Genomic DNA, 22,665 nt, shown 5'->3' on the forward strand with positions numbered 1-22,665 from the left:
GCAGCCTGGGCGGTCAATGCGCTTTATTCCAAGGGGCTCCAGATGCAGATAGCCCCAGGCCTGCAGCAGCCCAGAAGGAGTCCCCTTACTCCCATGAGGCACCTCGATACCAACTGCCCTGCCCTGACTCACTTCCTAGCCCCCATCTTATGGCAGTCGGCCCTGGGCTCGGAGCCCTGGGATCAAATCCCAGGCCCTGCTTCTTCTCACTGTGAGACCTTAGGCGAGTCCCTTAGATTGGGCACCTAATCCCGCCTCAAGAACATGGGGGTAATTTACCTAGCTAGATGGTTGCAAAGGGCTCGGTTCACTAATTCTCAATGTTGGCAGTGTATCACATTGCAAACTCCCTGCCTCTGCTCCAGAGCTGATCAGAATGAACGAGGGTGGGGCCTGGAAATACTAAATCCAAATTCCCAAGAAGCACAGGGTCTAGCATATTACTCCCTATCTCTCCATCTGGGGTTACTGTCACTCTCAGAAAGAAATAATCACCCATTATTCCTTCAACCAGAAAAATATGTCCAGGGCACAGCTTGGGACCCCAGAAAGTAACCATGGAGGTCAAGATCACAAACCCGTCAGTGTCCAGGGCATGGCCTGGCACACATCCGAGGTTTTCAAGGTCCATAAAGTTCCATGGAAAGCATCCTAGCCTGAGGGTTAGGAGAGCTGGGTTTCAGGCTCAACTTTAGCCTGAATTTGGCGTGTCATCTTAGACAAATCTGGTGAGCTCTGAGGGTTAGGGTAGGATTCAAAAACTGTGGGCTCCTTAGGGTTGGGGGAGCTCAGAGAAGATGGGGCCCCTGAGTCCTCAGGCTGGGGGTCTTCATCGGGTTCAGCATCCTCCGAAGGCCCAAGCCCTGCCAGCCTCTTGCTGGCCTCCCATAGCTGATGGGCTGCCTGGTCATCTCGGGCAGCTGGAGGCACCTCTTCCACATGGCAGTTGGCAAAATATCTCCCACTGAGGGGCTCGAGGCCCTCTTGTAGAGCACAGTACAGGGGTGTCTGGGCACCTCCTCTTGGTGCCCGGAGCACTAGCCAAGCCAATGGGCGCAAAAGTGGGCGCAGCCATCCCGGAACATGGCGCAGGAACAGCTCCGAGTTCACAGGCCCTGTAGGCAGGAAGAAGGAAAGGAGTTGGACTAGGTGCAGTGCTATGCATCTATAGTTACAGCTACTCGAGAGGCGGAGCAGGAGGATCGCTTGAACCTAGGTTTTTGGCACCAGCCTGGGCAACAGTGAAACTCTGTCTCTTTGAAAAAAAAAAAAAAGAGTTGGAACAGAGCTTGAAGACCAGGGAGAGAATCTGGTTCTGGGGGAACCAGGGTAGTATTTACCAGGCATTCAGGGCTTCTGCAAGATGACTTCACTCATTTCCTGCATGAAAGCCTCTTCCCTTCCATCCAAACTACTTGTACACCCCATATCCCAGATTTTGTTCAGCATTCTAGCTCAAGTCCTGTCCCTTGTTTAAACAGCATTTATTAAGTACTTGCAGTATACCAGCCACTGTTTTGGACATTAGGGATATGGAGTTATGTAATAAAGGGTTAATAAAGGATAATTGTGATCGTCACTATTATAATTACTAATAAGCGACTATCTAAAATGCAGTATGGTAATATGAATATGGCAGATCTTGTTATCCTGGTATAACCTCTTCCATAAGACAAAGCGTACCTCCGGATCTCCAATTATCTCACTCAGAGTAAAAGCCAGAATGCCTACAGTGGACCTCCCTCCAAACCCTACAGGACCTGGTGCTTCTCTATGACCTCACCTCTTGCTACTCTCTCGCGTCACTCTGTTCCAGCCACACTAGCCTTTCTCAAGCACACTAGGAACTTCTGTCTCAGGGCCTTTGCACTTACTTTTTTTTTTTTTTTAGAGACAGAGTCTTGTTCTGCCGTCCGGGCTGGAGTGCATTGACATGATCTCGGCTCACTGCAACCTCCACCTCCCGGGTTCAAGCAATTCTCCTGCCTCGGCCTCCTGAGAGCTGGGGTTCAAGGCACCTACCACTATGCCCAGCAAATTGTTTGTATTTTTATTAGAGATGGTTTCACCAAGTTGGCCAGGCTGATCTTGAACTCCTGACCTTAAGCGATTCACCATCCTCAGGCTCCCAAAGTGCTGGAATTACAGGCGTAAGCCACCGCATCTGGCCCCTTTGCACTTATTATTTGCGCTGTTCTCTCTCTTTCTGGGCATCTTGGTATCTTTTAGGCCTCTGTTCAAATGTCGCCTTTATGGATATGTCTTCCTTGACTGCCACTCCATATTCCCATTCCATTTGCCCCTTGCCCCGTTTCCTCTTTCCTTACAGCGCTCTATCACCACCCCGATAGTATATATATTTATTTATAGGCTGTCTCCCTCTCCTCCAAACTAGAATGCGAACTCTATGAGGGCAGGGTCTTTGTTTTGTTCACTGCTATGTCCTCAGCACTGCAAATAATGCCTGCTACATAGTAGGTACCCGGTAAATGCTTCTTGGATGAATGAATAATTATTAGCTGTCATCATCATCATTATCATATTATAGTCAGTTCAGTCAGTGCAGATGGCTCCTGAGGGTGGGAATCCAGGTCTTATTCATGGCCATTACCACCCCTGCCCCAGGGCTCAGCACCTAGGCTTGTGGTGTGAGAAGAACCTAAACCAGTAGAGCCTGCTTCCAAGATCAGCAAGGAACAGGTCTCTCCTTGGACCATGCTTCCTTCCTGCTCTGAGATTCTGTGACTCAATGAGGGCCGGGGGGCAAGGAGGTGGAAATGGTGTGGGGGCGGGCACAGGATGGGGGGCAAAGAAGGGAGAGGGGAATCAGGAGTCAAAGAACCAGACCTCACCTGGGTGGGCTGCATAGCAGGTGACGCCAGTGCCCTCAAGCTGGGTGGCAAGCTCCCGGGCAAACAGTACATTAGCCAGCTTACTGTCAGCATATGCCCGCAGCTCCTGCTGCCAGCCCACCACTGGGCGGTCCAGGCGTTTGAAGTCGAGGCGTCCTCGCCGGTGGGCAGCTGAGGCTACCACCACCACTCGGCTAGGGGCACATGCCTTCAGGTGAGGCAACAGCAGATGTGTCAGCAGAAAGGGACCGATGTGGTTCACCCGAAGCAGCAGGTTAAATGCCTCGCGGGTCCGGCCACAGGAACTGATCCCTGAGGCAGAGGCTAGGTGTGAGTGGCTGCTCTAGAAGGAGCTATGCAGCCTTGGCATCCCTATCTGTGAGATAGGAGTAGGGGGCATCCTTCCCATGTGTCCACTGGCCCCAGCAGGGCCCCAGTTGGAGGGGCAACTGCCCCTGGCCACCCACCACCCCCCTGCAGGGCCTGCTGCCCCTCACCGGCATTGTGGATGAGGATGTCCAACCGTGGCTCAGAGCTCAGGAAGGCAGTGGCAAAGGCCCGCACGGAGGCCAGACTGGCCAAGTCCAAGGCCATGAAGATGACCTCATTGTTCCCACTCTCCTGTGGAGCGGCAAGGGCTGGGCTTGTCACCAGGCACCTCTCTCCTATTCCCTCTCCCCAGGCACCAAATTCTGAGAGTCCATCTCCTACTGTTTACAAAAATCTGCCCCTGTGTCTTACAGTGTACTAGATAAGTGTGTGGATTCAAATCCTGACCTAGTCTTTTACTAGAGTGTGACCTTGGGCAAGATACTTAATCTCTCTGGGCCTCAGTTCTCTCACTTTATAAAGGGAATAATAACAGTACCAATCTCACCAAGCTGTTGTGAGGATGAAAGGCATTAACATGTGTAAAATACACTCCAGCAGCACTGGGTAGGTACTTGCTATTATTATTATCACCCACTTTCCCCATTACCATTTACCCTAAAATCTGTAAGAGACCTCTCACTGGTCTCCTCTCGCCTGCTCTTCCCCCTCCACTCCAGGCTCCACGCAGCCACAAAGGGGTTCCTTTCAAAGGCTATTCTGCCAGTCCAGAGCCTACTGAGGGCTGTTCATGGTCTCCGCTGGTCTCTGCTGCCCCATCAATAAAATCCAAGCTTCTCAATAGGCTCTAGAATGGCTCCAGCCCCGTCATTTGCCCATCTTCCCCATACTTTGTGCTCTAGCCATATTTAATCTTTTTCTCAGATTCTCAGATCAGTCAAGCTGTCTTGTCTCAGGGCCTTTGCTTACGCTGTGCCCTTCCCTACTGATTAGGGAAAGTTAATTTCATTAACTCAAATTCTACTGAACCTTAAACGTCTCAGAACTGCAATTATGGCCTTCAGGAAGCCCTTCCCCCACTCGGCTCTGGTGCGCCTTCCTCGGGTGACCTCAGCGCTCCGTACACCCCCTCTTCGCGCTGAGCCGCCCGCGCCGCATTCTCCTCCCTGGACCCGGATCCTCCGCAGCCGCTTTGCTGGCTTCTCTGTGTCCCGGCGGGGTTCTCGGCTCATAGTCCAACGCGCCCCCGCCGCCCCTCACCTGGCGGAGGTCGAAGGCAGCAGCCTCCCCGCGCTCCCGGCTGCGGCAGGCCAGCACCACGCGCGCTCCCCGGCGCGCCAGCTCCAGCGCCGTCATCTTCCCGATGCCGCTGTTGGCGCCTGCACACCGCGGGCGAGAGCCGAGCTGAGCTGAGCCTGGCGGGCCGCTGCTCCCGCCGGCCCGGCGTACCCCCCGCGCGCCTGCTGGCTCAGACTAACCCGCCTCCGCACTCACCCGTGACCACTGCCGTGCGGCCCCGCAAGTTGCCTATGCCGCCGCACGGCGGGGCCTTCACCAGGTTGTAGTAGACAAGCACGTAAGCGCCCAGCAGCAACCCCGCGCCCAGCAGCAGCGCCTCCATGCCAGCCGCGCCTCCCAGCTCCCGCCCAGGCCCCGCGCCGCCCTGGATTGCCGCCAAGCGGCTGCCGATACGCCCGGCACAGGCCTGGAACGGCGCCGGGGCTCGTCAGCCTCCGAAGGCGGAGGCGGGCAGGAGGCTGGGCAGGGGTGTGTGTGCGTGCGGGTGCGCGCCGGCCCTGCGAGCGCCCCCTAGGCGTGCGTCGGCGTCCTGGGGGCGTGTGCCTTTGTGGACACCTTTGAGGTGCGTGTGTGCACTTGGGCCCTGGGAGCGCCCCCTAGGTGTGTGCCTGTGTGAACTCTTAGGTGCGTGTGTCCACGGGCACCCTGGGAGTGCACGCTAGGTATGTGCATGCATCTGCAACGCTTGTGTGTGAATGAACTCTAGGTGTGTACGTGCCCAAGGGCCCTAGGATCACCCTTCGGGTTGTGTGCTTGCCTCTGGATCCTGTGTTTGAGCCCATGTAAGCACCTTGTCGGTGTTTGTGTGCATTCAGGCAGAGTCTCTGCAGGTATGTGCCTGCATCTGTAGTCTCTGTCAACGTGTGTGCTTGAATATCTCCACGTTTACTTTAGGTGTATGTAGCACAGTCCTTTCCTTCTGAAGTCAGGTGTGTACATGAATACACGTATGTTTTTGAGTCTAGTCCTAGATGCTTTTTCCTCTAGGAACAAATCCCTTCCTTTCTCGTCCTTCCTTTCCTCTTTCTTCCTTCCTTCCTTCCTTCTTTCCTTCATTCCTTCCCTCCCTCCTTCCTTCCCTCCCTCCTTCCTCTCTCTCTCTCTTTTCTCTTTTTTCTTTCTTTTTTGAGACAGTCTCACACTGTTGCTCAGGCTAGAGTGCAATGGTGCAGTCTCACCTCACTGCAACATCTGCCTCCCGGGTTCAAGCGATTCTCCTGCCTCAACCTCCCAAGGAGCTGAGATTACAGGCATGTGCCACCATGCCTGGCTAATTTTGTTATTTTTAGTAAAGACGGGATTTCTCTATGTTGGTTAGGCTGGTCTCGAACCCCTGACTTCAGGTGATCCATTCGCCTTGGCCTCCCAAAGTGCTGGGATTGCAGGCGTGAGCCACCGTGCCTGGCCCTGGCTGTTTTTTTTTTTTTTTTTTTTGAGACAGAGTCTTGTTCTGTCACCCAGGCTGGAGTGCAATGGCGTGATCTCAGCTCACTGTAACCTCTGCCTCCTGGTTTAAGCGATTTTCCTGCCTCAGACCCCAGAGTAGCTGGGATTACAGGTGTGTGCCACCGTGCCTGGCTAATTTTGTATTTTAGTAGAGACGGGTTTTCACCATGTTGGCCAGGTTGGTCTCGAACTTCTGACCTTGAGTGATCCACCTGCTTCGGCCTCTGAAAGTGCTGGCATTACAGATGTGAGCTTCTGTGCTTGGCCAAATCCTTCAATTTTTTTAATCTTCACATTCAGCCCCCAGCTTCTAGGATTCTTCCCTGTTCTTCCCACACAGGCTAGAGGGGACACCATTCAAGGTGGCACAGGCAGTTAAGGGGTGTCAGAATTCACTCCTTCATTCCCCATCTCTGTCTCCCTACCTTAGTCCTACTAGTCCCCTCCATGGCTGAAGGAAAGCAAGAAGAGTTAAGAGTAAAATCTATTATTGCCTTTCAGGAGGAAATTTTCCTTAGGAATGGTTCTCACAGGTGATAGAGATAGGCAAAGAAGCTCCATCACTCAGTTAGAAGTGACCATGATGGCAAGAAGGGTGGGACAGGCTAGGGACGAATGCGCAAGTGCATTCCAGACCAGAAGGCCATTGACTGAGAAATTCTAAGTGCCTAGTGTTTGGCAGTTATGGTATGCTCAGCAGTGTAGTTAGCCCTGGAAATTCTGAGCAGAAGAAATACAAGTTTCTGCCCTCAGGGAGTTCAAGAAGCCCATCAAGGCAGGGGGAGTAGGGTGATGAAGCCTAGATGGGCAGATTAAAGTCAGGAACAGACTTCAGATTCCAGGGCTAGTTTCCTGTTTAGCTGCATTGTGGATGGTTTCCATTGTAGATGTTGAGGATGAGGCTGGGGATAGAATATTCATTCTCTATCCCTAAGGCAAAATCCTGATATGCAAGCAGGTGCACCTACAGAAACAGTGCTGGAATATACACAGAGGTGCTCTCCTCAGGAAAACTTCCTGGAGAAAGTTTCTCACTAAGATTTGGGAGGAAAGCATGGTATTTGGTTTAATGAGGGTCCTGGGACTTGATAATTAAGTTAATGTAGCAGACTTGTTTTCTGATGGTAGAGAAGTGTGACTGCAAGTCATGTGACTGGAAGTGGGTCAAGACTGGATTCCACTATCAGTCAGGGTTGCCAGCAGATGCACCCATGTCCTTCCATTGTCCTCCACCCACCCTGGCTCGCTTTTCTCCAACATCTCCCCTCCCAAACTTCCCTATGGGATGAGACCTGTTCAAAAGGTCCCCCACCTGCTGGACCCAGATCTAAGGGAGGTCTCCTCTAAGGGTGATGACAGGTAGGACAGACAGTCAGAAAACATAATTTGAAGTATTTTTGTTTTTTATATACAGAATACAGGAAAGTTTCTGTAAAGTCTAAAACATTACAATTACTATGTACATTGGTACTAGTTGTGGGGGTGGGAGGAGAGGAGGGAATCAGGGCAGGAGGAAGAGGAGAGAAGTGGCAAGAGAACAAAAAAAGGAGACAAAACAGGTTTACGACAAAAACATTTTTGCTACAATAGACAATTTGAGAAAACGCTCTACCACATGTAGTACTGTACACGGTTTTTAAAAACATTGAAAAAATGTCATCACTAGATGTATTTACACAAAATCCAAATACGCTTTTCCTTATTTGAAATAAAATAGATGGACAGCCAGAAAAAGAATTCATTTCTCATTTGTCCATAATACACAGTAGCTACCTGTAGTGCAACCGCTGCAGAAGGGAAAAATAACTTGGAGGGTGGGAACCATGGAAGGAAAGTGGGTAGCGATCTTTATATTAAATAAAACAATGATATTGTATAGATTTTGCTGTATGAAAACTGTATTTCTTTTAATATAAAACTATTGTCACTGCCACAAAATAGAACAAGTTTCTGATTATTTTACAACGGCGGGCGACGGGGAGGGAGCAGGAGGTGGGTGGGGAAGGATTTTGTGTTGGAGGAAGTGTCCAGACCATGGGTCTTTCCCTCCCTGCCCACGCTGTTCCTCAGCTCGGGTCTGCCGCTTTCCCACGAAATGTTGAGTACAAATATATGTGCAAATGCCCCCTAGAACTTGAGAAAAGAAAAAGGATTTTTAAAAAACAGTCAAAAGGTTTTCTTCATTTCATGCAAAGATTGTAGTTGAAGGGTTTCTGGTAGAGTATAGAAAACACCCGGGCTTGGTTTGTGTACATTTTTGCATTGCAGGAGTCTTGAGTGTACAGGCCAGTGGCGGGGCAGCCGCCAGTCCTAGGGAACGGAGTTGGAGCGCAGCACAGGGCCCTGGTGGGGCTTGAGAGAGAGCTTCTCGGCCAAGACCCCATCCTGCAGCAGGCTGGCATCCCCTTTGGGCTGTTTGGTCGCAAACTCAGTGATGCTGAAGACAAACTGCAGGCAGCCCAGCTTGATGTAGCTGCCATGGTGCAGTAAGGCCGTGCCCTCCCAGCCGGCCCCACTGCCCCCAATCAAGCTCGAGCTGCTGGCTTTGCAATTGCAGGGTCTCCGCTGCGGCCCCTGGGCCTGGGAACTCATCATGGCTGCCTCCTCACTTGGCTCTTCATCCTGTTTCTGGTGCTGGCGGCGCCCTGAGAAAAAGGGGGATGGTCACAGAAAAGGAACGGTGAGCAGCCAACCCATCTGGCTGTTTGCCAAGGTTGGGCTCCTGCATCTCCCCATTACAACTGCTGCATGACTAGGGGTACGGGATGCTCAGAAAGGGCTGGTGGAGTCTGAAGGCCCCACAGGTGTGTACACACATGAGGGTACTCAGCACTTATTTCTCTGTGGCCTGCCCTGGGCCCAAGAGGAAGGAGAGCTTGGCCAATAGGACTGGGAAGGCAAGAGACAGACCATGGGCAGCAAGTCAGAACCACCCTGACTGGGGCCTCAGCTTTGTGGCCACAGACCTCTGCTCCAACTTACTGATGACACTCTGCACTTTGGCAACAATACTGCTTGGGGGGGTTGGCGGGGTCTTCTCGGAGAAGTCACATGAATACAGCACATTGTCCACCGTTGTCCCGTGCTCACTGTAGTTTAACAGCTCATAATGTTTGGTATTCTGAGGAGGAGGAGGGGAGATAAGATGTGTGGTCTGCTGTGTGGGGCCTGGGGCTAAGGGGAGAGAGGACATATGGAGAAGGCAGTGCTACTCTACCTAGGGAGCCCTTACTTATCTCCCCAGTCATGGCCCCTGTCCTTTCGGAATAGGGCTGGAGACACCTCCTCAGGGAAGCCTTCCTTCCGGCGTTCTACACTCCCTACTCTCCCACTGCTCCTTCACTCTGCCCTCTCAGCACTGGCTCCTCTTGTATGATATTCACTGGCCCCTGATGATAATGAAATTCACAGTGACACACCCACAGGGCTTGGCTTCCTTCTACGCTGGTCCCCTCCCCTGCTTTAGAGTAGGCTCCCTCTGTTATGCCTGTGACTAACCTCAGGAAAAATGGTAGCCCTGCTCCTGGGAAGCAGGTACCCTTGGTAGGATGCTGTTTCACACCAAGAATCTCCTCCTCCAGGAATGACAGGGAGGGAAGAGGAGAGGACCCCCCCAAGCCCTCTTCCCTCCCCTCAGGGCACTGAACAAAAAACCTAGTGCCTGGGAGAGGCCTCAGGTTGGGAAAGCTCCCTCCCATCCCATCTCCACCCCTCACCTCATCGTAGAATATGCAGGCATGTTTCCCGGACACGTAGTTACAGTGACCATAGTTTGTAAGGCACACATCCATGTCAGCTCCTGCAAGGTGGCAGGAGTAGAGGAAAAGGAAGGCAGAGAACAGATTGTAAGGTGCATGTGTGGGGGAGGTGAGAGAGGGAGGGAGTTAGCTTCTGGGTTGGCACTAGTAGAGACTTCAGGAGTGAAATCAGGGCCCTCCCCTTTTATTTTTGAACAAAAACTGAGGTCTTTTCCAAGCCCCTGATAAAGAACAGCTGTCCCTGCCAGCTGATCTGCTTTAGAACATGTGGCTGCTTAACCCAGACGGGAACAGTGAGCTACTGAAGAGGATGGGATATTTTTATGAGAATACAACATGGGGGTGCAGGGCCTAGAAAATCCTATCACCTTAAAAAAAAAAAAGGAAGTTTCTAGAGTAAGGGCTAATCTGTCTGTCCTTCTGTACCAGATACAGAGCTGTCTCTAGGACTTCTGCGGAAAACAACAACAAAAAACAGATACAGGGCTAACTGAAGATTGGGTATGTGTGAGCCTATCACTCTCAAAGACCAGCGACAAAGCATCTGCCTTCTCTTTGGGTTCTTTCCTGCAGTGTTTAAAATGCCTCCAAGGGCAGTAGTCTGAGCTGACTTTCATCTCTGCTGATGCCACACTGGGCAAAGGCAAAGCAAAAGGGCCTGGGCAAGGGAAGACAAGGAACTGATTGTCTCTTTTATTTTTGAGGCAGGGTCTCACTCTGTTGCCCAGGCTGGAGTGCAGTGGCACAAACAGGATCACTGCCTCAATCTCTCAGACTCAGGTGACCTTCCCACCTCAGCCTCCAGAGTAGCTGGGACTGTAAGCATGTGCCCAGCTAATTTTTTCTATTTGTTTTTGGTTGAAATGGGGTTTCACCATGTTGCCCAGGCTGGTCTCGAAGTCCTGGGCTCAAGTGATCTTCCTGCTTTGTCCTCCCAAAGTGCTGGGATTACAGGTGTGAGACACCGTGACTGGCTGATCGTCTCTATTCTTAGTTTCTCTTGTCTGGCTATCCACTGGTTTAAAGCAGTCAACTGTGGAAAGGGCTTCCCTCGCCCCTTTCTAGCTTCTGTGAGTAAGGGTGTCAGTCTTTAGGGCTGAACAGATTCAGTGTCTTCCCCAGCTTTCTAGCTGGCTCACCTGTCCCGATGTAGAGGGTTCGATAGCACATGTTCACAGCTCCTCCCAACCCTAAGAGGGGGTAGAACACAGCTCGGGCCTGTACCTCCTTTCTTTGCACTACAAGACAAACATAGGAATAGGATCATTCAGAAACTCAGATCCTGTGATCCAAACATACACCAACAAAATCTGGACCTTTGGCTCATGGCCTGGAGAAAATCCCACTGGATGACTCATCTTTCCAAACTCACATCCAACACTGAGCTGCTTCAGGGTAAGGCTCTCTCCCCACCCACAGCATTTCCAACATGGGGTACAGAGGACCATCTTTGAAGATGGTCAGAGAAGTCAGAGATGACAGTACTCTAAGTTCCTGGGCTCCTGGTTGGCTTATCTGGGATATTCCAACTGGTACTATAGGGAGAACATGGAAAAACAAGGCATGGACCAGTGTTTCTCAAACTTTAATGTGCATATGAATCGCCTACAGATCTTGCTGAAATGCAGATTCTGATTCAATAGTTATGAGGAGGGGCCTTAGCTCTGCATTTCTTTGCTTTCTTTAAAAATAAGCAAAGAACCAATGCATTGAGCTCTGCATTTCTAACAAGTTCTCAGGGGCTGCTGCTGCTGCTGGTCTGGGAACCACACTTTGAAGCAGCAAGGCTCTTAATGGCCAACACTCAGATATATCTGAAACAGAGTTAACCACTTGGGGAAAATTTCCAGAAGGCTGGCCTACTGTCATTCTATTTCTCAGCTTGAACCTGAAAAGTTCCTTCTTGGGAAGCCCTTCTTTTTAAAATTTTATTGATTTTGAGACAGGGTCTTGCTCTGTTGCCCAGGCTGGAGTGCAGTGGTGCAATCATAGCTCATTGCAGCCTTGACCTCCCAGGCTCAAGCAACCCTCCCACCTTAGCCTCCCAAGCACCTGGGACTATAGGTAAATGCCACCATGCCTGGCTAAGTTTTAAATTATTTGTAGAGATAGGATCTCACTGTGTTGCCCAGGCTGGTCTCCAACTCCTGGGCTCAAGTGATCTTCCTGCTTCAGCCTCCCAAAGTGCTGGGATTACAGGTGTGAGCCACTGCACTCAGTCGGGAAGCCCTTCTAATTCAAATATTTGAAAACAAGTGAGCAAAAAATACACTACATATACCCAAAGGTACTGGTAGCTGCTTTGCTGTGTCTCGAAGTGGACTTATATGCACACTTCCCCAAGTCTGATCAGAAAGCTGTGGTTGCCATCTTGTTCCTGCTCTCTTGAGAAAAAAACCATGGTGCTTTATTAGACCCTTGAAAAACACACAAGGAGGTTTGAGATACTGGAAGCTCAGATTCTCCATGGAGGCAAGGTGACCATTCGCACACGTAGAGGGGAGATCTGATGATGTGGTGACAGGTGTGTACATGCGCACCTTCTGTGTGGTGCCCTCCAGAAGCCAGCTGATGTGTCCCAATACTGCCCGGTGAAGGTTGGACCCGGGAGGGAAAAAGCTGATGTATTCTCTGCAAGGCCAGAAACTTGATCAGCTTCTCGTCCAGCATACTAATCTCGATTTCTAATAGCCAAAGAGAAAGATGAAAAAGCAGCTGAGGTGGAAGCAAATCAGGGTCACAGTGCAAATAGTCAGCATTTCTAAAATCCAGCCAAGTGATTGTTATTCAAACAGCACTGAGTAGAGTGTATAGGGATCTGCAGCTGGGCATCGTACTTGCTATTTGCAGTGAGATGGGCCCCAGTGCAGCCTGTGCAGCTGCTTCCTGTAGCTGCGTAGACTGATTTTAATTAAAGTGGTTCTAGAAAGGCAGAGTGGAATAAACCACTTGCCTCTCTGTGGGGGAGGGCCTGGATGTCTGATATTGAGACCTGAATTTTCTTTTTTTTCCCTTTAGTGCCATGACTCGGATACGAACCGAGACCTGAATTTTCTACCCACCTTCTGTTCACAGAGATCAAGATCTGTCTCTGTTCTCCTGGACTTTGGGGGTTTCCCACAGATGAAGTCCCTCCTTTGGGAGTGAGGATCCTAGTTTTATTCTGCAAATCCAGGTAATCTGCCTAAAGTGATTTTGTTCTTTTCTCACTGGTTCAGCTTGGCTCTGTCCTCCCTTCATCTCTGATTGTGAGTATAAGCATATGTAGAAGGCAGAACTGTAGAAGGAGCTTTCTTTTTCACCCCACTCCCTTATCCAAAAGGATACTCCTCATTCCCATCTCCCCCTAGGCCTTTGGGATCAGGTGTTCCTTCTCTCCCTTTCTGAAATGAGCTGAATGATATCTAGGAAAGCACTTTCAACATAGCAACCGTTGGAATAGCAGCTGCTCACTCACTCACCTCCATTGACATCCATAAATGCTCGAAGTGAGTTGGTGAGGTCCACCATGGCAGTAGAGTTGGCTGGGAAAGAGGGTACGGTTAAAGCGCTTCCTATGGATAACGTGCCGGGGCTGACCTTGCCATCTGGGGACGGAGCAGGAAGACTGTTACTTACGTTGCCTGAGGGAAACCCACCGGTCCAATCCCCCACTGCTGAGACAGGTCTGGATTTCGGACCCAAGGTGATGTTCCCTTCTTGATTCTCAACCCATAGGTTCTGGAACTCCTAGAGCTAAAAACGTGTGGTGAGGAAGGGCAGATGGAACGACAAAGTACCCGGGCACACAGGAGTCTCCAGAGCACTGAGAAGCATTGAAATCCACTGCTCTGGGGAAAGTGGTGGGGCAGTTTCATTCTTCGGGCCATGACCACCTCCCTGCTGCCTCTGCTCTTAAGTAAGTGGTGCCTGCCCTTGTAATTCCTGCCTACTGAAATATGACTCACAGCGTGGAAAATCTACTCATGCTGGTATTAAGCGATAAACAGAGATAGGAAAACAGCCTGGGAGTGGGGCCATCCTGGGACCAGGGGCCCCCATGCAGAGAAATCGCATCACCTGGTTACCGAGACTCCCAGCTGACTAGGAGGCCGGCTTCAGTTCAGACGGGAGAGACCACAGGGGGTTCCGGCAGCATCTGAAACCTGGTTCAGATGCCGGGGTCAGCAACCTTGAGGTCCTGAGTGCTGACTGGGGACAGCTCAGAGGTCCACAGCAGGCCAAGTACAGACCTAAAGGACCGCCCTTTGGCCGGTGGCCCGAGAGCAAGCTTCTGGGCTAGACCAACCCCTGTGGGCATCCCACTCTATAGCTCCTCTGAAAGACAGTGCTGCTATCTATCCCTGCTTCCTGACATGGAAGTTCCTCACATGAACTGTTCCTGAGACTATACATCAGGCATGAATCCATTCTTTTGTGTGGATCTGACAATACTGAAGCCATCACCCAGAACCTCAGGTTAATCACAGTAATTCCAGAGAGCACCCTGCCTTAAGGTGACAGAACAAAACAGGTAGGAGCCTAGGCCTGGAAGGTACAGGATGGAGTCAGGAGACCTGAGCTGTGGTTCCAATCCTGTCACTGACTCAGTAGGTCATTTTAAGGAAATCACTGAAGCTTTCAGAGCCTAAGCAGTCCCATCTATAAATGGGACAAGTTAACATGTGCTTCCTCTCTATTACGGAAATGGGAGTAAGACAAACAATACAGAGGCCAAAGTCCTCTGAAGTATTCACAGGGATATAAGTGCTTTTGGAATCTTGTCTTATTTGCCAGGAAGAGCATAACATCATTCCAAATCACCCCAAGGCTGAGCAGCACTCACCTGACGATGGCGCTGGTGAGCAGAATCGTTGGTTGGCTGCTGTGGCCAAGATACCATCTCCTGCTGCTTGTGGGGGAGTGAGCACCCGGGTGGCATTTGGGGGTGAGCCCAGTGGCCTTGAATCTGTCAACGGAGGTCCTATCTGTGATTGGACAGTCTTTCTTTGCAAAGTGCTGGTGTTCTCGATGCTGGCACAAGAGCTGGGAATGGAAGGGGGCAGGCTTGGGACAGGAACCAAACTCCTCTGGGGGCAAGAGCTGGGGCCAGTGGCATTCTCTGTCTTCACAATGATGCCGACGGTGTGGTTCTGAAGGCCCCCAGCTGCTGGTGGCGTGAGGGGCCGGGCCCAGCCTTGCCGGTATGAGAGACCTGGTAGGGGGGTGTTGGCGCCTGGAAGTCGCCGGGGGTCCGTGGAATCAGTAGGGCTGCTGTAGAGGTGTGGGCCATTGGCTTTCACCTCTGTGTTCACTGGCCCGTTGGCAGTCCCACAAGGGGCTTTCTTGGATTTTTCCGCACAAGAACTGCAGCCGATGTCCTCTAGGGCTGAGGGCTGGTGGGGTGGAGAGCAGCTCAGGGAATTCTGGGTGCTAATCCCTGAGGGGTAGGACAAGGGGTAGTGGGAAGGTGTAGGTGTCTTGTCAGCTGTTTGCAGGGAGGTGGTGATTGAGCTGTCAGTCACAATAACAGGCTTAATATCAGCCTTCTCTGTCTGTTCAGAGTCCCAATGCGAAGGCATCTGCTTAGCAGATAAATGTTTCAATATGCTGCACTGGAGCGCAACAACACTACAGAGCCACTGCAATGGAAGGAGAGGAGAGGAGAGGGGGGTGAGAGGCCTGAGAGGTGCTGGTCCTTCCCGCCACAGTGGCCAGGGCTGCAGCAGAGCTGACAAGCAGTTTCCAAGGTCCCATCGTGAATGCTCACAAAGGGTATGCTTGATTCCTGATAGAATTCCATTTCCATTCCCAAGCAAGACTTGTGGGTACACTCAGCAGGCAACATTCCCTCTGGCCAACAGAGCTTGGGATCCTCATTTTGGCTCTGCCTTTAAGGCTTACCTTGTGACCAATATCCAGCACTATCACTTAACCTCTCTATGGGTCTACTCGTCTCTTTCTAGGGTATAGATTTCAGTGCACTGGGGGAATGATGCAGAGAAGCAGAGTGGTTGACTTTGTAGATCTCTTACTTGCCTTTGTGATTTGAGCCAGAAGTTCCCTCTGGAATACTCAACTATTGAGGGGTTAGGATGAGGGTAGGTGGGGATAGGAATGAGAATGACTGAGGCTACTTTAGATAACAGCTGTGGTGACATGGAAGGTTGAATTTGGAATCCCAGCCCTGCCTTCACTCACCTCTTGCTGCTCTGCTTGGGTGGCTAAGTGCTCAGAGTTCAAAAGGTGCATCTGTGATTCCTCAGGGATCCCATTGCAGATCAGCTCCCCGTCCCGAATGGCCGCGGGTGCAATGAGAGGGGGTGGAAACTGGTACTGAGATTTTATAGCATCGGGAACCTGTTCAGGATAGATAGAAGGAGGAAGGAGATGGAGATAGTTCTAACATGTCCAGTTGATTCTGCCCTGGTATGCTGTTCTGTCTGTGGTGCTGGTGCCCAAGGGACCATCCACTCTGGGGTCCACTGAGGAAAAGGAGGCTCAGAAATGGAATTATAGCAGGTGGGGCCTCCACTTTTCTTCATCAAGGTCTAAGGCCTGCAGAACATAGAAACCACTGTGTGCTGTCTTCTGCTTCAGCCTGAAAGGTGTAAGATGGGTACTGGACAGGGTTTCAGAGTGGTACTCTGGGTTCTTATTGCTCAATGTCAAGTTTGGGAGGTGGGTGAGCAGTCACTGAGAGATAAAAATGCTTGGCATGAGGCCTGGCTCATGATAAGCACTCAATCAATGTTAGTTTCCTTCATCCATTCATTCACGACTCATGAAACAACTAAAGACCTCTGTGCAACAAAGACAGAAGACACACTCTGAATCACACACCATGTAAGAATGAAAGAGCCGCACAAGCAAAGAGTCATTCATACATTCAACCAAGATTTATTGAGCACCTCCTGTGTCTGGGCACTTTTCCAAGTTCTAGATATCCAGAGATGAATAAAACTTAAGACTTGCCCTCAAGGAGCTCACAGACTAGTTGGGAGGTAAACACAGAAATATTACAACATAAGGTAAAGGGTTCTAGAATAGACATATGTATAAGGTGCTATTAAAAACATAAAGAAAGCTGGGTACAGTGGCTCACACCTGTAATCCCAGCACTTTGGGAGGCCGAGGTGGGTGGATCACCTAAGGTTAGGAGTTTGAGACCACCCTGACCAACGTGGCAAAACCTGTCTCTACTAAAAATTAGCCAGGCATGGTGGTGGGTACCTGTAATCCCAACTACTCGGGAGGCTGAGGCAGAAGAATTGCTTGAACCCGGGAGACAGAAGTTGCAGTGAGCCAAGATCGTGCCACTGCACTCTAGCCTGGGTAACAGAATGAGACTCTGTCTCAAAGAAAAAAAAAAAGAGTGCTTATTTTAGTTTGAGGGACAGGAATTTGGGATTAGGGATTTTTTTTATTTTTATTTTTGAGATGGAGTTTCGCTCTTGTTACCAAGGCTGGAGTGCAATGGTGCGATCTCAGCTCACCGCAACCTCCACCTCCTGAGTTCAAGTAATTCTCCTGCCTCAGCCTCCTGAGTAGCTGGGACTACATGCGTGTGCCACCATGCCCAGCTAATTTTTGTATTTTTAGTAGAGACAGGGTTTCACCATGTTGGCCAGGCTGGTCTTGATCTCTTGACCTCGTGATCTACCCGCCTGGGCCTCCCAAAGTGCTGGGATTATAGGCGTGAGCCACCGTGTCTGGCCTAGGGGAAGATTTTATAGGAAGTCAGTATTTGAGTTGACACTTGGAAGTTGAGAAGGATCTTCCAGTCAGATAAAGGAAAAATAAGGAAGAGGGAGAAGCATGTAAGGCTTAGAGACGTGATAGCACTTTGTGGATTTGGAGAACATCCAGAGAACCAACAGATTTGGTGACAAGTCTTTATGGAAGACAAGGGAAGAAGAACTGAAAATGGTTCCCAGAATTTTGGTTTGAGGGACTGAGTAGAGATCATTGTTATTCACTGCAATAGGAGATACAGGAGGAAGAGGAGATGTGGAGAGGCAGAAGACTTTTGGTCTTAGGCAGGTTCATCTTGAGATATCTGTGGGATGTGCAGGCAGACATGAATCTGGATATAAGGAGAAAGGAATGGAATATGGAGTTGAGAGTCATCCCCATGGGCTGGTGATGGCCTTAGCTGGTGCCAAGGGCTTTCTGAGATCACTCAGGAATGGGAGAAGGAGGAATGGAACAGTGGGCTAATCTAAGGCTACCACTGGGGAAGAGTAAAGGGCTAAGTGGAAGAGAAATTCCCAATGAAGATACACAGTTCTCAAAAGATTTTTCCTGAATTTCCATAATCAAGGGTAAAGGCTAATGTTCCAGGAGAGAGCTGAGGTTTTTCACCAATGTTCTATGGTGCTATAGTACTCATTTCACTCTCAAGCTGTCCAAGTACAAAATGCTTGACTTACGACCTTTTGAGTTTCCTTACTAGAGAAACACTTAAAAAGAAGGGGCCAGGCACAGTGGCTCACGCCTGTAATCCCAGCACTTTGGGACGCTGAGGCAGGCAGATGGATCACCAGGTCAGAAGCTCAAGACCAGCCTGACCAACATGGCAAAACCCTGTCTCCACTAAAAATACAAAAATTAGCCAGGTGTGGTGGTGTGTGCCTGTAATCCTAGCTACTCAGGAGGCTGAGGCAGAAGAATTGCTTGAACCTGGGAGGCAGTGGTTGTAGTCAGCCAAGATTGTGCCACTGCACTCTAGCCTGGGCGACAGAGCAAGACTCCATCTTAGAAAAAAAAGGGTTGAGGGATGGGCACCATATAATGACAGGATTTTTATCAAGGTCTCCTGCCCTGTTCACTTCAGCAGCCATGCTCTCGGCCAAATCTACAGTGAATTATAGAGTCTGCTTTATCATTGAGATGAGGCATACCACCTTTAATATCATCCATCCCCAAAATATTTGAATCTAGTTTTGAAAAACCTATGTTTCCATTGATGTGTAAATATTTGCCCAGTTAAATTTATTATACAATTTTCAACAGTTAGCATCTTGTTAGTGCTGATACCCACTAGAGGTGACGGCAGTGGTGTCATTTTTTTTTTTTTTTTTTGAGATGGAGTTTCACTCTTGTTGTCCAGGTTGGAGTACAATGGCATGGGCTTGGCTCACTGCAACCTTTGCCTCCTAGGTTCAAGCAATTCTCCTGACTCAGTCTCCAGAGCAGCTGGGATTAATGTTTTAATTAATCTGCCACAACGCATGGTTAATGTTTTGTATTAGCCAGAGACAGGGGTTTCACCATGTTGACCAGGGGTTTCACCATGTTCGCCAGGCTGGTCTCGAACTCCTGATCTCAGGTGACCCACCTGCCTCAGCCTCCCAAAAGTGCTGGGATTACAGGCTTGAGCCACTGCCGGGTTGGTGTGATTGATTTTAAAGTGTGGCTGCCACCAAGTGGCCATACTTGAGAATTGCTGGTTTCTGTTAGCACATTTCATTTTGAAATGACCGTGGGATCATTTCAAAAGAGAAAAACAAGTTTATATATGGTATATAGTGTTGGGCCCTCTAGGTTAACAGAATGCCCTCATTGAATGGTTTAAAAACATCCTGACAACCACCACATGCTTTTCAAGGAAGGAAATATTTCTGTCAATCTCTGTAAACACACTTTGGCTAATGTCAAGTACATATAAATGTTAGGTATTATTACAGCAATGTTATAATAATACCTAACATTTATAATAATACCTAACATTTCAGGGAAGTAAATATTTCTGTCAATCTCTGTAAAGACACTTTGGCCAATGTCAGTATTATAGCATAGCTGTAATAATACCTAACATTTATAAAGGCAGGAGAAATTAGCCAAATTTAGGAAGGAAGCAATACAATTTGAAGTATCGGTGGCATATTAACAGCAGCCTGGAAAAATAGATTTAACTTTCCTTTAGATATTTTCCATTTAAGTTCCTGAGGTGGGATTAGCTCTTCATCTTCCACATGGCTCTTTCTGCTTAATCACTCCCACCTTTACCTTACCTCTTGGACAGAGGCCATCTAACAGGAACAGACAGAATGAGTGTTAGGCAAGGGTGGCAGTAACAACAGAGCACATTTGGGTTTGGTGGGATGGGCTGAAGAGTGCTTATCCTTTAGAAAACTGGAGACTGGTAGACTTCAAAGGCTAACTTGAGGTTTAGCCCTCATAATCCTGACCATCATCCCCAAGTATTAAAATGAAGGTCACACTCATTACTTATTAGATGCCACAAACATAACTGTGGGGCTTCAGTTTCCCCGCCTGTAAAATTAGGACAGTGATTCCCTGTCTACCCCATGATGGGAGTCAGACCACCATCTTGCCTACACCTAATTGTGACTCACCTTCAAGCTTCTTCTTTTGACCGACTGGAGCACACGACGGTTAGGAGGGTGCTTCTTGTGGATTCGGTTCAGGAAGTCTACTTTGACGACATGCTGCGAAATGGTGTCCTGGAAACGATCAAACACCTGGCACCGATTGCTCAGCGTCATATTCTTCTGGTTCAGCTAGGGACAAAGCAGACACAACCCTGTGGTGAGCCTCGAAAGGCACTCCCTGTCCCAGTTAACCCCATTCCCTGTGTTTAAAAACTAGAAGCCCTCGGGCACATGGGTTCTGTCAATTAGGGACCAGGATGTTGGCGCTCCTGTCAGAGAATAAGAGAACATGGATGAGACTTCCTACTCAGCCCTGTCCAGTCCAGTAGAAGACAGCCAGTATGTTCCTGCTCCCTAGAGAGCCTGAAGGAAGTCAGGAAAAATTAGCCAATACAGGCTCTTCCAAATTCAGCCTCTGACAGTCTTCTGTTCCCACTCAAACAAGCCTTTTTCAGAATCCTCTAATAGCAGCACAGGTTTCAGAGGAGACATTATGCTTTGACCCTTAAGGGACCCAGACTCCCTTCCCAGCAAGGGTCTCTCTCTCAGAGGAAAAGCAGGACTGTGTCCTACATAGGAGCTTGACTGACAACTGGGTCAGAACCAGAACTCTGTGTGCTCTGCTCTATTCCTACTCCATGGTACCAAGGAGCATAAGTTAACTCATCTTGTATCAGTCTTCCTCTACTGGAAGGGAAAACTGGATTGCTCTTACAGGCCAAAGGGAGAAAAGAAAGAAGAGTTTCTGCAATAATATACAGAAGGCATACAGAAATTACACCACTTTTCCTCTTCTACATCTGGGTCCCTACATTTTAATTCAAAAGAAAGGACCTGTTGTGGCAGCTTCCCAATTAATAAATTAGGGAAAATCTTTAAGTGGCTAATAAAAATTTAACCAATTAAGAATTTCTCAACTGCTAGAAAGCTGCTCTTTAAGATTCATATTTGGGTAAATTGCTTATGGTCATTTTTTTTCTGGTTCATCAGGAAGCAAGATTAGGAGAGAAACAAGGAAGCAAAACAAGACTAGATTTTCCTCCTAGAAAAATCTTTGAGTGGCATGAGTCAAAAGAACACAAAGTAACACTTCTTTTCCATGTGTACAAGTCTTTAACAGAGGTTCCTCTCAGTGCAGGGTCAGCAGCACACTGCCATGAGGCCAATGGTCATTCCATGGTTATCATCATTTGACAGACAATGTCTTAAGCAGTAGCTTTTTTAATTTGGAAGGCTGCTCTTATGAGGGAGCTCCTTCTCTTCAAATCCGCTCCCATTCAATCTTGTGAGTGACTGTTCTAACTGCCTATAAAGAGATGTCCTAGACTTCTTTTGGAGATAGCAAGTGACGGCTCTGTTCTAGCCTCAGTCTGGAAAATACACCCAAGACTCTTGGAAGATAAAGCAATAGGACCTTCACACCATCATTCATTCAACAGCTTACTTACTGAACCTCATTTGGTGCCTGGGACACATGTACTCCAGACAGCCAATGATTTATTTCTTTAAGGTTGGATCTAATATACTCCCCTTTTAGGGCTGTAACGTCAACTGCTTAATTCACTACAGGAGAAATCACAAACAGCCAAGCACTAGTGAATTAAGTCTGTGTGGGTAGCCAAAACAAAACTGTGTGAGAAAAAGCACAGCTGAAATAAGTCAAAATGATCAGAATTGAGTAGGGTGGCCTGCAGAAACCAGTACCTGTGACAATGTGGTGAACTGGCACCAAGCTGACCTTAGTATGATTTCTACTGTATCAGTCCACACTCCAGCTATGCCTATTGAGGACTGAATGGACACTGCTGTGCTTACCACCACGTGTTCGATGTGATTCGGACACATCCATCTGCCCAGGGGCATGGCAGTGAGCGGCGGCTCGAGGCAGTCCATGTGAAACAGGAGCGGGCAATAGTCACACTGGATGAGGGGAGCCACGCGGCAACTCCTGCAAAAAAGAGATGTAGGGCATTTCTGTGGCAAGACAGGAAAATTCAAACTAACACTGACCTGTGGAACAGCCTCCCCTCCTTAATCCTAACAACAGTCTCCCACATCTTCCTCCAGTGATTCAGTTACACTCATGATTAGAACAATGGATGGATTTGGGGGCTTTCATTAGGCTCTCCATTATTCTCTCTTCTAAGAAGAATGTGTCTTATGGGAAAGTGAATGTTTATTTGGAGTACAGCTAAAGTGGCTGTCAGAGCAGGGATGATCAATGCTCAGTATTCACTGGGGGAAAACAGTGAACTCTGCTCTGATCTTCCTACTTCTTAAAAGAGAGAGAGACTACTTCATTAAAAAAAAATCACTAGCAACCTTTCTGGAGTCTTAACTATAGCAAGAAAATATTTCTCTTCTGCATGAAGCATTCAGCAGAACTGACAATTAGAGGTGTGCTGGAAAAATGATTTTGTAATGTATTCATGTAAGCAGGGTTCAAGGGAGGGGGACTAAGGAAATGACAAGTACGATTTGTAACTACAATACTCCTGTGGTCCCCGAGATGTACTGAAGCCACAGTTTGTCCTGGCTCAGAGTTCTGCCATTCTACTATCTAGTTCCCTTTCCCCATAGTTTTTGCTGTGGAACATTTCTTTT

General features: G+C 49.0%; 2 protein-coding genes across 3 annotated transcripts in view; both read right to left on the reverse strand.

The window, feature by feature from the left end:
* Positions 1–8: 8 nt before the first annotated feature.
* Positions 9–4,803, reverse strand: DHRS13 (dehydrogenase/reductase 13). The gene is made up of 5 exons (XM_012449335.2): positions 4,677–4,803; positions 4,443–4,561; positions 3,350–3,473; positions 2,853–3,164; positions 9–1,115 (listed from the first exon to the last, which is right to left on the reverse strand). Exons 1-5 carry the CDS (start codon positions 4,801–4,803, stop codon positions 664–666), a joined length of 1,134 nt encoding a protein of 377 aa, XP_012304758.1. The 3' UTR covers positions 9–663.
* A 2,509-nt stretch (positions 4,804–7,312) lies between these two features.
* PHF12 (PHD finger protein 12) overlaps positions 7,313–22,665 on the reverse strand; it is a 49,014-nt gene continuing 33,661 nt past the window's right edge. Inside the window, exons 6-15 of one of the 2 annotated variants that reach the window (XM_012449329.2) lie at positions 21,877–22,009; positions 20,026–20,190; positions 15,866–16,024; positions 14,511–15,306; positions 13,147–13,272; positions 12,226–12,369; positions 10,825–10,923; positions 9,644–9,726; positions 8,910–9,048; positions 7,313–8,572 (exon numbers count right to left, since the gene is read on the reverse strand). In XM_012449329.2, the coding sequence (XP_012304752.1) occupies positions 8,238–8,572; positions 8,910–9,048; positions 9,644–9,726; positions 10,825–10,923; positions 12,226–12,369; positions 13,147–13,272; positions 14,511–15,306; positions 15,866–16,024; positions 20,026–20,190; positions 21,877–22,009 (2,179 nt within the window). In that variant the 3' untranslated portion in view covers positions 7,313–8,237. Of the gene's footprint in view, positions 8,573–8,909; positions 9,049–9,643; positions 9,727–10,824; positions 10,924–11,966; positions 12,370–13,146; positions 13,273–14,510; positions 15,307–15,865; positions 16,025–20,025; positions 20,191–21,876; positions 22,010–22,665 lie in introns of those variants that run through there. The other variant, XR_001106977.2, reaches the window with a different exon arrangement.

This window comes from Aotus nancymaae, unplaced genomic scaffold, assembly GCF_030222135.1.
Source record: "Aotus nancymaae isolate 86718 unplaced genomic scaffold, 86718_ANA_hifiasm-v0.15.2.pri h1tg000072l, whole genome shotgun sequence".
NCBI classification, from domain to species: Eukaryota; Metazoa; Chordata; class Mammalia; order Primates; family Aotidae; genus Aotus; species Aotus nancymaae.

Excerpts from the sequence above, each read along its gene's own strand:
- DHRS13 (XM_012449335.2), bottom strand. The coding sequence starts at position 4,803 with ATGGAGGCGCTGCTGCTGGGCGCGGGGTTGCTGCTGGGCGCTTACGTG. Across the intron at positions 4,562-4,676 it reads CCGCACGGCAGTGGTCACGG|GCGCCAACAGCGGCATCGGG; the intron begins GTGAGTGCGGAG and ends CGCGGTGTGCAG. Across the intron at positions 3,474-4,442 it reads CTGCCTTCGACCTCCGCCAG|GAGAGTGGGAACAATGAGGT; the intron begins GTGAGGGGCGGC and ends GCCGCTCCACAG.